Source organism: Nesoenas mayeri (assembly GCF_963082525.1).
Source record: "Nesoenas mayeri genome assembly, chromosome: 12".
NCBI lineage: Eukaryota > Metazoa > Chordata > Aves > Columbiformes > Columbidae > Nesoenas > Nesoenas mayeri.
Window position 1 is genome coordinate 13,831,395 of NC_137547.1, and position 14,258 is coordinate 13,845,652.

At 47.9% G+C, this 14,258-nt stretch overlaps 1 protein-coding gene across 1 annotated transcript in view; it reads right to left on the reverse strand.

Annotated features, from left to right (window-relative positions):
* The window catches only part of HYDIN (HYDIN axonemal central pair apparatus protein), a gene marked incomplete at both ends in the record, with an annotated part of 136,703 nt that overhangs the window by 46,279 nt on the left and 76,166 nt on the right, over positions 1–14,258 (reverse strand). The window contains 4 exon segments of the mRNA XM_080352011.1: positions 162–299; positions 1,181–1,390; positions 2,077–2,187; positions 3,388–3,592. Coding sequence (XP_080208137.1) covers positions 162–299; positions 1,181–1,390; positions 2,077–2,187; positions 3,388–3,592 — 664 coding nt within the window.

Here is a 14,258-nt window from a genome sequence, read left to right on the forward strand (position 1 = left end):
CAGGTCCATGTCTGTCCTGTGCTGAGATCCCAGAACTGGATCAGCACTGCAGGGGGGTCTCACCAGAGCAGAGGGGCAGAATCACTTCCCTCAACCTGCTGGCCACACTCCTTTCCCTGTCACCCTCTCCTGACCCAGGGTTCATCCCTGGCACTACTCACCACGCTGGGCAGGACCAGGGGCACACCGGGCACAGGACTGTCTGCAGGGGCCGTGCTGGGGTTCAGCACCATGTAGGTGAATCCAACCTTCCCGCTGTTCTGCAGGGTGACCTCTGCTTCAGTGACTTTGTTAAACAGCTGAAAAGAGGGCAGAGGAGTGGGAAGCTGAAGACACAGGTTCTGCTACTGTGAATCATCTTCTGCTTTCATTGGGATGGGAGCAAATAAACAACACAGGAGAGAAGCAGGGGAGGAGGAGATATGGGCACTTGACTCTCCTGGGTTAACGTGGGGAACCCACAGGGCACCTCTTAGCCCTACAGAGGAATAGATATTCACAGCAGCATGCAGAGAGGAAATACCAACCACAAAGATCAGCAATAAAGAAACCAAAGAGGATGCAAATCCTCTGCCCTTTGAGGTGTCATCTAACAGTCAGCTGAAACAAAGAGGCATCAAGACATTTCACAAAAAAAAGGCATCCACAAGCAAATACTTGCAGATCTTGCAGTGACAGCAAAAGCAGAGACAGTGCAACATGTGCAGGGGCAGCAGCTGGAAAGATCTGCAGGGTTTTTAACGGAAAATAAGTCGGGATTATTCTGAGACATTCTCTCCAGCTACAGTGATAGGGAAGCCAAATTTAACTTCCTCCCTGGACTATTTTGTTGATTAATCAAGACCACTCACAAAGAGCATCTCCTTGGACCTCAGGCTTTAGGGGCAGATCAGCAGATGGATGTCTTGGGTACATGTTCTTCCGGAGATCACCGGGATCCTGCCCGCCCTAGGAGGCAGTGTTACCTACCCTGAAGAGGAAGAATTCCCAACTTTGGCAGGGCTGGAGATGCCATTAAAAACCAGCTTGGATACAGAACATATCACTCAAAGGTGGTACTTCCAAGCCATACAGCCAACAAGGTAGTTGGGAATGGGAGAGAACCCTAGACCTAGGTGGCCAACAACCCAGTGGTGATGGTTTCAAGACAAAGACGTCTACCAAGAGAAACACATGGTACCTGCAGCCCACAGTTGATCTCCGTGATGTCTAGGAGGTAGTTAATAAGTGAAGCCTCCCCACTCAGAGTGACCTCATAGGTTGGACCTCCCTCCACGCTGCACAGCGCTGTGACACGGGTGACGATGTTTGCATGGCCAAAGAAGGTGAACGTGACCTGCTGGCTCTCGCCCGGCTGCAGCATGCCGTACAGCGGCTGGATGTCAAAAACCTGGAGATAGGGCAGGAGAGATAGAAGTGTGGAGGATCAAAAATCAATGCAGAAGAACATCCACGGCTTAGAGCAAAGGACAGCCATAGCTGGAGGGGCCTCTTCCTCAAACACAGGCAAAATCATCCTAATCTCATCCTGCATCCATCCTACTTACTGGTAGAGGGACCATGGGAAATATCTTGTCCTATACTCACTAATGAATGCATTAATTAATACACTGCATTAAAGTAATATGGGACTTCTCCTGGCAGCAAGAAATTCTCTTCGCTGCAGAACTTGCCTTTAAAAACACTTTTTACTGCCTCCAGAAAAAACACAAGACGCAGAGGTGAGAGCCCTTGGAGCCAGGGGAGGACTCCAGCCCAGCTCAGCTGACTCCTGACATTTTTCACTCTCCCCTTGATTTCCACACTACTCTCCCAAGATGCTACAGCAAAAGCTACTCCAGATCAGTTACAAGATGAATAATGCACTCTATAGGTGCTGCACAGGTAACATTCTTGGTGAACCCTATGACATGTCCCACATGGCCTCTCCAATGACCAGTTGCTTCAGCAGTGCTGGGTGATGCACTTGGAGAGGTGAGGCCACTCTGAGCAGCCTGGAGGACCACCAGTGGGAGGAGGGGCTACATAACTGCTTGTCACACTGGAAATGAAGAAGACAGACAGATTCCCACTTACCTCCTCCACTCCCAATGCAAGGGGCTCTGTCTCCACAAACTGCATCAATTCCTTGATCCTCACTGGGCGCTCAGTCTCTGCAGGACTTCCTAGCTCTGCAGCAACTTCAGCCTCGCCAGCACCTTCAGCCTTCCCAGTACCATCTTCAGCTTCGCCAGCACCTTCAGCCTCCCCAGCACCATCTTCAGCTTCGCCAGCACCTTCAGCCTCCCCAGCACCATCTTCAGCTTCGCCAGCACCTTCAGCCTCGCCAGCACCTTCCAGCTCAACACCTTCAGGCTCTTCAGCAGTGGATGGCTGTGGCTGAAAAACAAGCACCATGGGCTGCAGCAAGCAGCTGGCTGGTCTGGGCAAGACCATTCTGTTACAGGTTCCACCACCTCATCAAGCTAGGAGCAGCCGAGATGGGACCTGGGTGCAATTTAAGTAGGGTTATGTCCATGCCTTCAGTTGCACGTGGGTCCAAGCCCACCCACAGATGAGACATGGGCTCCATCTGCACTTCCACATGCAAGCTTGCAGGAGGAAGTTGGGTGCATCCAGCACTTGGTCCCAGCAGAGATCTCAAGGGCACTCTGCACCCTCGTGCCAGTCCGGCTTTGCTCACTTCTACCCAAGGAACACGCTGAGAACCCCATGCCTGGACAGGTTAGGCTTTCTGTGACAAAGCCAGGAACGCAGCTGCAAGTGTGAATTATTAAAAACCGGAAAATAAGGACTCAAAGTGCTTGACACAACTATCCTACTTCAGATAGGGCTTAGGTTTCATCCTGTGCACTCGCAGTGCTTGGAGAGCTGAGCATCTCCAATGTTCTCCGCCAATGGCACCTTCCAGAAGGAAGTTTCTGATTCTTTATAAACAAGGGCTTTGTGATTACTCTTGAAGATTAAGAATACTTGCTTTTTCACTAATGTGAAGAAGCATTTTATGTTGTGGCCTAGACTAGGGCAGAATCTGCAAGAGTACTAACAGGACATCCTTAGACCTAATCTCCCCAGCAGATAAAGCACATGGGAGGGAAGATTTTTCTCACACAAGTGTTTCTCTGTTGTCTCCATATTTTCAAACCTAGAAAAGCTTTGCCAAGCATGAATTCCCAAAGATGCTAACGCACATCTTTCCTAGGGCTACGGTCTCCCACCTCCCCAGGGAGGTTATGTGGATATTGCCTTGATACAGTGACACAAGCAGAAGACAAAACTGCAATCCAGATGTATCCTTAAAAGCAATTTTGGATGCTACTTATCCAGATCCATGAGCGTGGCTTTTCATTAGGAAGCCAGGGAAGGCAGCACAGGAAGTAGGTGTACAAGAAAATCTACCTTTGCTTCCAGAGAATCATCTGCATGTGCTGGTTCTTGGGCATGATCCCCTGTCGCTCCCAGGGCTTCTGCTGGCTCCTTCTCATCCCTGTCCCTGCAGCTGCTCTCTGCAGACACCGAGCACTCTGACCAAACTCCCTCCTCCTCTGGTGGTTGGGGTTTGGTGAAAAATTTAGGTGTTGGAGGGCTGAACCTGGAAAATAAAAAGTTTGAACATGAGAAAAGGACAGAGGTGAATCACAGAATCATTTTGGCTGGAAGAGATCAAGACCATTGAGTCCAATCATGAACCTAATTCTGGCACTAGCCCATGTCCCTAAGAACCTCATCTATGCATCTTTTAAACCCCTCCAGGGATGGTGACTCCACCACTGGCCTTGGCAGCCTATTTCAGTGCTCGACAAACCTTTTGGTGAAGAACTTTTTCCTAATATCCAATCTAAACCTCCCCTTGTGCAACTTAAGGCCATCTCCTCTTGTCGTATCACTTGCTACTTGGGAGAAGACACCAAGCCTCTCCATGCTACAACCTCCTTTCAGGTAGTTATAGAGAGCAAGGTCTACCCTCAGCCTGCTTGGGAAGGCAGAAAGCACAGAAGGAAAGGAAAAGCGACACCAACTGTGTGAAAAAGTGAGACTGAGACACAAAGGAGCAGATGTTAACAGCCACGAGCCAGTCCAGACCTACTGGCGCCCTCCTGAAACACCCACTGCCACAGACTGTGCCTTCCCCACCCAGAATCATTGAATGTCTTGAGGTGGAAGAGACCCGACAAGGACCATCAAGTCCAACTCCTTTCCCTGCACAGGACAACCCCAAAATTCACACCATGTGTCTGAGGACACTGAATCGGTTAACCCCAGGACAAGGAAACAGCATTGCGGAGCAAAAGAGGGACCTAAGGAAGAGGAGAGCTGCCCACGCTGGGGCACACAAGAGTTTATTATCATGGGCAGCCAAGGCACTATCGAGTGGTGGGATCTGAGGACGCACAGAATGTGCCAGTGAAATGAAGGCTTCTGAGGAGGCCACGATTTCAGCACTACCAATTTTTAGTTCCAGAGCCATCTTCTGAAGGTATTTTGGAGATTTCTAAGCATCAGAATTAAGAAAGAATTTTTACAATAGAAACACAAGTATTTCCAAGGCACAACATTATACTATGAAGGTCCAAAGGAAGAAGTTTTATAGCTCTACTAGATATTTATCCTGAATATTTCCCCTGACAATTCCCTGTAGCTGTAAGTCAGACACCAGCATCACTGCTTGTTTGTACTTTCTGTAAGTGTGATCAGGCAGGAGCAGGGATGGAGCCGCAGTCTGCGGTGCCCTGACCAGACAGGCCCCCATGGAGCCCATCGTGGGACATCCCCACACACACAAGGCAATGTGGAAAGACACGTGCAACAATTCCAAGCAAAGGCTCACAATTAAACGGTCCATTGATCCCAATGAGTGCCAAATCAGCAGCGATTATTACTCTGAGGAAAGAAGCTTTAGTAATTTTTAATCAATATACTGCAGAGTGTCAATGACAAGATGCAGCTCCCTGCTGCGCTGCAGATATTCCACGGTTGCAGAACAACTGCTCCAACAGTACCTATTGCTAAAAGGGCAGCAGCTCTGCTGAAACAAGGTTGTAACTGACATGGCACTTACTGGTAGCATGATTACCTGGTTACCTCCCCAGCAGTTTCTAAACACAAACTCTTTGAGGACAAATTTGGCAAACGATTCAGCAAAGCAGCTCAATGGCTCATTCTATGAACAAAGCTGAGTTTATAGTTTGACCAACATCTGTCAGTAAAAAGTATGTGGTTTAACATTTTCAAATGCTCCCAGGTGACTCTGATTATATTCTCACTTTTAAATCACAGCAGGTGCTCACAGTAATTCTGCTCATCTTTCTAATGCCACACAGATGGACACACTCAAACCACACCTGCCTGTCACCTTGTCTGATTGCAAGTGTTCCACATCAGCAAACAAGGTGGATTTTTACAGCAACCTGGGTGCTTCATTCCCAGATGGGAATTCAGGACCTTCAATTAATATTTGTCTTTAGCTTTGCAGGTTATCTAAGGCTGGTTTTCATTTCTGGATTAGAGGCTCTGCTCTTCACAAGCCCCAAGAGGTCTCACCAGACTTGTCCTTCCTGCAACCACATGCAAGAACAAGGCTTGGCCCAGGTGAGCTTCCTTGAGCAGGGACCAACAAGCAGGGGTGCTGCCACCCCTCTACCTGCTGCTGGGACCTCAGTGGGGGACCCTGAGCAAGACCTTGGTACTGTCCACATGGAAAAACCCACCAGGACTAGAGGCAACAAAGGCGTTTCGCTTGCCCCTGCAGAGCATTGCCCATTTCCAGTCCCATCCCATCCAAAGCACCTTGATACATGTCAGGGTACACTTGTGGGTGTCCGAGCTGCTCAACACCTCCAGCAGCCACTAACTTGGACATCTGCACAAGGATGATGTTAAATTCAGCTCTGCTGTGACAAGGCAGCAGAAGGTAAAGCATCAATGATAATGAATGCAAAAGAAAAAACAAAAAAAAAAATCTTCAGTTTAATATATGTCCTATGGTCACATCCCACAGCCACCTCTGGATGGCCTGTAGCCGAAAACTGCTTCTCCAGGGTGATAAGGGAGGTGCCTGCAGCACAGAGGTACAATTCTCCAGGGCCAGGAGCACCTCAAAACCCTCTGGCTACTCACCAGTCCATGCACCAGTTCAGCATATGGGTCTGGCCACCACTGCGGTGGCTGTCCCAAAACCACTAGCCGTGATCTGTCCTAGCAGCGAAATTAAACTGCAGCTCTTAGAGTTGCTTGTGATAAATACTGCGGGTTAATAACAACTCCTGAGGAGAGCTAAACTGCTGAGATGGAAAATCCATAATCATTTATTAAATTACCTTTAGTTTTATAGAATGGTTTGAGGCAACTTCATGGGACTGCGGTGCCTAGACAACAACAATATTTTTCACTCTAAACTAGAAGCCCTCTGGGACCTGGTGCTGGGAGATGATGTGATTAGCGAGTCCTGCTGCGGAGAAGCACAAAGCACAGTGAGGGACTTTTTCCAGTGGGGGAAAAGTCAAAATAAATAACAAGAAGTGTAACATGAAAATGAAAGGAGTGAGGAAGCCAAGGTGTCGATAGAAACCTGACCCTTGGGACAAGAAATCTTCCTGGCATTAAAAGGGGTTGTCTCAGAGGAGGAGAAGAAAGAGGAAGATAAGATGTTCAGCATCAGACCAGGCTTTAGGCAGCTCTTTCTCTGATGTGAATCGGCACATTCCAGCATCTTCTAGTGCCTTCAGACAAAGGTGGTGAATGTAGGGAGGAAGAAAAAGAGCAGAAAGCAGTTCCTCCAGCTGCAGAGAGGACCCAGCCCAAACCAGAGGGGCCAAAGGGCTGTGGAAGTGCCTCCACCAGCACCACGCAGCTGAGACAAGGAGCCTCCTGACATAAGCAGGCCAGCCTGGAGCCGGAGGAGCTGAAAGCAAGGTGTTAATCTCTCTGAGTCTGTCTCATCCAACCCAGCCACTCCTCACATGAGATGAAACACAGCCAGGAATGTAACCGTGGGGATCTAATGGGAGCACAGGCAGATCAACACCAAGGAGAGTGGAATCCTTCCTGCTGGGGCCAGGACAAACTTGTGCCACCGACTGTCCCCAACCTCTGAGACATCAGGAAAAAAAACCAAACATCTCAGCCTGTCTCTTGGTTTCTGAGCCTGCTAAGGACACAGCTTCACACCGCTTCCCACACCCGCCTCCCAAAATAGAGGAGCTAGATATCACACTGCTTCTGCAAACTAGATGTGAAAATTCATGCAGGAAGACGTGACCCTGCCAGCTCAGGCTGTGCAAGAGCCAGCAACATCAGGACAGGCACCCCAAAACTCTAACGGGAATGCCAAGGTCTCTGTAGCCCCTGCCAGCACCAAGGACACGTGCCAGAAGCCACCATTCCTTCACACTGAATGTAGGAGTTTTAACAGTGTTGAGTGGCTTCTCCAGAGCACAGCACCCTCATCCCAGCCCCCAAGAACTACCCACTGGTGCACCCCTTAGGCACAGGCACAGCACTGCGTGAAAATAAGGCTCCCAACAAAGCATGAGCTCTTTTCAGGTTGTCACAGGGCTGAGCACTGGAGACCATATGTCCATCAGGCATCTAAACAGGCTTATGAGCCCCTACAATGTACATTTATTTCTTCTTCAGGCCATGAGATGAATGGAGCAAGGCACAGACACCTCAAGGATGCTTGTAACTGAAAGAAAAATAATATAATACGGGAGTAAACTGAGAACCTTCCGAGTGCGCTGTGTGGGAGCACTGGGCTTGAGCTCGGCCACCTGGCCAGCAGCTGAAGAACTCAGTGATGATGGTTTGCCCTCATCAGCAGTGACTATTAAACTGTATTTCATCCAAATAACCCTGAAGTCTATTTCTTTGCTGGGATAGATCCCTTGCTGAGCTAGGGCTTGTCTATTTACTGAACCACCCACTGAAATTCAGACCAGGCAGTGGAGAAAGAAAGAGAGGCAACATCACTGCAGTGAGATTTGACACCTCCAGCTTCTGTCTTGTACATGCTGGAAATGATTAAGATGGATTTGGATTTTATCTGAAGGCAGCGGGTGGTCCTGGGGATGTCCCACTGTGACCAAACATTAATTAACTTTAAGTTAATACACAGTTTTAACAGCCACTTAAGTCAAAAAAAGTCAGTTTTGATAGGTGAGAGAGAATATTGATTTCTTGTTTGAAAGTAGAAATTGTGTGGAAATGGAGGCAGAGACGTTACTACTGGAAAAAAAGCAAAGTGTCTCATGTTCCTGGGGCCACAACAAAAACTCTCCCTTACCTTTTAGCAGGAGCCTCAGGATTTCATTTTGGGGTGCACTGAGAATACTTGGCTCCTGCTGAAGCCCACAAACCTCAACTGCACCCTCATTTTCAACAAGAAGAGTCAGGGGAGGCTCTGAGGTCCCTCACGCTCCCTCTGACACAGTTCCTGCCTCTCACAGAGTATTTCCAGGGGATGTGGCTGGTCTGGTTTTGCAGGGTGCAGGTGTTAAAGCTCCTCAGACACCCTGGCCTAACTTAAAGTGCAGGTACACAGCCGGTCTTCCTGGGGATCACTCTCAGGCAGCAGTACTCACCTCTCTCGACAACTTAGAGCCCTAGAAAACGTCTCCAGTTTTTCTGATTTGCACTAATTTTACCGACAGCAAAACATTACCTATTAAGTCCTTCCTCATGCTTTGCATATCAGCCAGGTGATTTATTAGCTCCTGATCCTCCATCAGACAGAAAAATGCTTCTCAATCAGACTCCAGCCAAAGGTCCCTCTGAACAAATCAGTAGCTCTAATGACAAATACAATTCATAGTCTTTGTTCAAAATTAAACAAGGCCCGACAGCTGTAATTTGGATATACTATTTAAAGTAATGAGCATCAATTACCTCCTCAGCAGCTACTTAAAAAATTGGTTCTGCAAACAGACAACTGTATTGACTCTTGTGACTAATAGCAAAGGAGGAGAGATGTGCTCCAGTTGCCTTTGTGGCAGGGATCCGGACACTCACCATTCTGAGATGTCTTCATGGGGTCAAGCCTGAGAGCGTGGCAAACCACGAAGGGTATGGCTGAAAGGGTTAAAAATGCAAGGAAGCAGGGGGAACAAAAGAACAGGTTGGGAATAACCAGTTGACAGCAGCAGACCAGTCCTGGGTGTGTTAGGCAATCAGAAAGCTCCAAGCCATGGGAAGAACATACTTCTCAATCTGCCTTCTCCTTGGGGCAAAGGCTGCAGGAAACTGAAGCTGGATCTCCGCAAGGTTGTAAAAGGGATGAACAGGACACAGCCTGAGGTCATAAGGACCAGGCTGGGTGTGTTTGTCAGGCCAGCTTCACCCTTCAAGAAGCCAAAAAAAAAAAGCAGCTTGAGCCTGAGCTGAGGCATCTGAGGCATCCTGGGGGTCAAGGACCAGCATGTCCTGTGCTCCAGGTGCCTTGTTGCACCCCACAGCAGCCTGCAAAGAGCTCAGAACACCTGGCCAAGCAACCTCTGGAGCACTGTGGCTTGCAGCTGCACCACAGGGGAACCAAACCACAGGGACAAGCTCACGGTATGGCTGCCGGCCTCTCTGCTCCCCAGCTGGCATTGCTGCCTCTCTGCAGTGCCAACCACAGAACAAGGAAAAGGAGGGAGATGAAATGATGGAGCACATCCTGAAGTCCTCACCTAGATTGAAACATCCCTGCTCATCTTGACTGCTTCTGCTGAACCCCAGAAGGTGTCTCCACTGGCCCATGCTGATGCCGGCTGGCCGGCATGTCCCAGGCAAGCAGTGATGCCACAGCCCAGCACAGCCTCCCAACAGGACTCTGGCGGGTCACCCCAGGAAAAGGCAGGAGAAAGTAAAGCAGCAACAACAATGAACACAGAAGAAGAAACAAAAAAAACCCTCTTTGGCTTAACATACTTCCTAGGGTTATATCCCCAAATAAATCAGACAAACGCTGCAGCTCCAACCCTCTGAGTAGGCAGGCATCACCATGCATCTCCTGTCCAGAAGGAGCAGGGCTCCTCACATCAGCAGAAATCACAGGTTTAAGGCTGTGTGTGGCTTTTACCCTGTATAAAAGGCTTGTTAACATCACCGCTGAGTTATTATTAAAGGTCACTCACATAGTACAAGATCATTATCTCCCTGCTTCACAGAGAGCAAGGCAAGATGTACTCCTGGGAAATGTGGCCCCACTGAGCTGCTGAGGACAGGGCGAGGGATGATTAGACAGGACTGGTCTGGTCCAGGCGACACTGGGGACAGCTGAGGACAACTGCAGGGTGATGGAGACAAGCAAGAGAGGGGACAGTTATCACCAAAGAGGAAGGAAGCAAAGCAAGCTCACAGCTGGAAAGGTTTCCTGTGAAAAAGACAGATGACTCCCCAAAGTGCAAAGAGATTTGACAAACGGATTCAAGCTTGGCTTGATCCCCTGCTGCTAGGAGCTTAAAGATTTCTCAGCTACCCTGTGAAGCCAGGGATGCACCAGCAAAGAGCACAGCAATACTGTGAATGACACTCTTGAGCAGAGCAATGCCAGTGGGTTTAGGTGGATTTTCCCTTAAGGAAAGCTGTTTGATGCACAGCTTGCAGGACACAGGAAAAGAATGATGGGTGAGAAACAGCTGGAGAAATTAAGAGAAACAAGGTCTGGAAAACTATATCATCTTACTCATCATTGCCACACACAGTGACAGCAGGTCAGCAAATAAAGAGGAGTAGGGAGCCCATTCCTGCCACCCAGATTTAATCTGATGGCTTCCTTAGTCAGTGCTCTGCCAGAGAGATGAAGTGGAAGCGACAGCAGTGGTTCCTAAATCGACACTCTCAGTCTGCCTCAGCCAGGTTATGACAGCGAGCTGCTCCCATGCACCAAAAGAAAGAGAATTTAAAAAACCCAACCAAACAAAAATCAACATTTGTTTCATAAACAGTAAAGCTTTGCAGAGACAGGCCTTGAGCAGCAGCCCAGAGGGAATTAAAGCACGAGCCACCCAGCAGCGCAGGCGTAATGGCATTTACAGGGAGAAGGACACTGTTTGCAGTGCAAACGTAGCTCAGGTTCCCACTGCGTGCCTCAGGTGATAAAGATGTTCAGAACACAAAGACAGAAGCTGGCTGCCGCCCAGGTTTGCCAGCTGAACATCACTGGCAGAGCAAGAAGTCACCTTCCAGACAGTGTTTGCTGTCTGGCTATAAAACCAGAAGAACCACCCAACCACAGCCTGGTCAGGGTGTGCATGACACATGGACACCTCCCGTATTTTGTCCTGATGGCAGAGACAAGCCAAGTACAACAGATAAAGTGATTCCCATGCAGCCTTCTGAGCTCCAGACTCTGTTGCAATGGCCTGGGTAAAAGTCCTCCAGGTGTGTGACAGCATAACTGGTGGTTAGAAGCCCTGAGGCAGCAGAACCTGTTCCAAATCTGCAGCTTCCTGGCAAATGAGAGGGGAAAAAGCAAAGTTGTAATGAAGGCATGGAGGTGAAGAGTGGACAGTGAGGATCACTGTGCTGAAGGTGATCATAGAGAAGCTTAGAGATACGTTGCAAATGGGAAACCGTCACTCCTTCAACCTTCAGCCTGATAAGGCATCACCATCCCACACCCAGTATCTGGGTCTTGTCTCTAATACAGACTTGGCAACAACATTTTTGTTTACTCCTGACTCCAAACCCCTCCTTGGCACTCACTGTATTTACTTCTCGTTATGTCTGAGTGCAACAAGAACCAAATTTCCCCAAGCTTGCTTTGCTTCAGCTCCCCAGCATCTCTGTCCACAAGCCCAGAGCCGGATCGCCATCCCGAGGCAACGCCTGCCCGGCACCCAGCCCTTGCTCCTGGAGGCTCCATCTCCAAGAAACAAGAGGCCGCTTCTCTGTTACACTGAGCAAACCATTTCTCCAAGGCTGCCAAACCATGTGCAGCTGAAGGGCACACTCAGCAGCACATTTCTGTCATGCCTCAATCTCCTTTTCTAAGTTACCTATGGGATTTAAGCAGGAAAAGCGGCACCCATGGGGCTACCAAAGCCCAAAATGTACTGTACCAAGGAGACAATAGCTCTGGGCAGGTGAGAAGGGGATGTGCTCTGCTGTCACTCATCTGAGACTCCTCAGCATCAGGGCACAGTGGATGTATATTCTGATGTATATTCTTGCTGCTGATGTTGCTACCGCTCTCCTCTGGTGGCTGACAGAGCATTGCTGTCAGATTTTTGCCTTGCACTGTTTTTCACTGTCTGCATTTTCCATTTCTTCCTTGTTATAAAAACAACAAAGCAAAAAAAATAATCATCAAATATAACAAAGAATTGGGGTTTTTTTGGTCAGTAACAAGGCTCGGGTCTGGCTTGCAGGGTCCCTGCAGTGCAGCCTGCAAGGGGACATGCAAGGAGAGAGGGCACAGGCTTAAGAAATTATTAATGTTATAGGAAGATCCACTTGGGAAGAGAAAGTTTGTTCCTAGTTTGTTCAAAACAAATTGGCAGAGAAAGTCCTGGATGGAAAGGAAAAAGTAATTTTCTACATGTTTAGCTCAATGAACCCTTTCCCCAAAGAATCTTCCGGCAATTAATTACAATGGATGTGCAGCCAAGAAGTTCCCACTCTCCAGAGGTGTCAGATCAACACACAGAGGGGGTTTGACATGTGCCATGGAGATGCAGATCGCTCTGTGTGTGTTAGCTCTGTCCCAGACAAGGAACACATCTCTCAGGGGGGGCACAAAGAGGTGATGCAGGAACAGCAGCACTCAAAGTCAATGACAAGTCATAGATCCTTAATAAAGGATGAAAACTCAATGTCTAAGTTTGGGAATGAGCCTTTGGCAGCTTTTGTCAGAGGTGTCTAAGAAAATCCTTGTATGTCCTTTGGATTTAATGTTTTCCTTCTGATGGGAATCCCAAACAAAGCTGAAGAGCTGGACACCGCCCTTAGAAAGGGGGACAAATCAGTCTTTCAAAAATAAACCTTTAAGGTAAGAAATAAGATGAAATGTTTGAATTTGACTCCGGATCTACTGTCTCCTGCTGGACAATTCTGGAGATGCATTCCAACATTGCAGAAAACATTTTAGTGCAAAGGCTAAAAAAGTGCATTCAGCTCTGAGCTATCAAAGGTCCAAGGGATAATGGACAGACTACTCTCAGTCTGTCTCTAACCACACAGGTCTAGAAGAGTAACCACAGAAGATTTATGGCTCAGCAGTGTCAGAGAAGGGGCATGGGTTGGCATGATTTGGGCATGTCCAAACACACAACGGTTGGATTGTGTTGCTTACATGACTAGTCCGCTCGAAGTACCAGCAGTGACTAAAGACTAAGGAAGAAAAAAATGGGTCAAACAATTTGAAGAAAAAAAAGAAATTAAGCACAGAGTCTTGTCCAGGCAGAGAAACAACATTTTTCTTTCCTGGTCAAAATAAATTGTGTGTTTGATTGATGCTGGGAGTCTCTGATGATCAGCTCCAGCAAGGTTAGATGTTTGGATGGTTAAATTCTATTGATCTCACTTTCATGAGACCTGATGTTTGATTCCCTCGATGTCAGACTTACTTAGTTTGATCTGATAATTTAGAATACCAACAGTGCTTAATGTGGACCAGAAATAATATCTGACATGCTGCCCTTCTGCCAGGCTCTTAATGAGCAATTTAAGGTGTTAATAGCTTGGAGACCATCTTCATTTCCAGCTCTGCCACAGAGGATCACATGGTGTCTGCTGAGAGACCCAGAGAGAGTACATTACCACTTAATTAACATGCAAAGCAGAAAAGGGAGCTGTCCTAACGTCCACAGTGCTAAAGAGCCAGCAAAGGGGCTACAGCAAACCCTTTGGAGCAGAGGCTGCTGTCCCCTGCCAGATGCTCAGGACCCTCAACTGTCACCAGCTCAAGAGTTGGGTGACTCAGCATCCACTGGAAGAACAAGCACCTGCAGGCTGGGGTCCAGCAAAGCCAATTTAGGTAGAGATCGGGTAATTAAAAGCTAAAAACTGATTCAAGCATTCACATTTCCAAAACCCTAAATTGGTTCTAAAAATAAATAAGAGTAAAGATAAACAGGCAACCAGCCAACAAGTGGCCCCAGAGGAAATTAATTCCACACAGGTTTTGCTGTAATGTGCTTGTTTCTCTATTATAAAGTATATGCATTGTTCTATCATCAAAATTAGATTTTCACTTTAGCTTGTAATTAAACCTTAATCTAATTTACCAGGAGATGTCATGGGCCTCCAGGCAGAGCTTACAGCCCTGCTCCTATTTC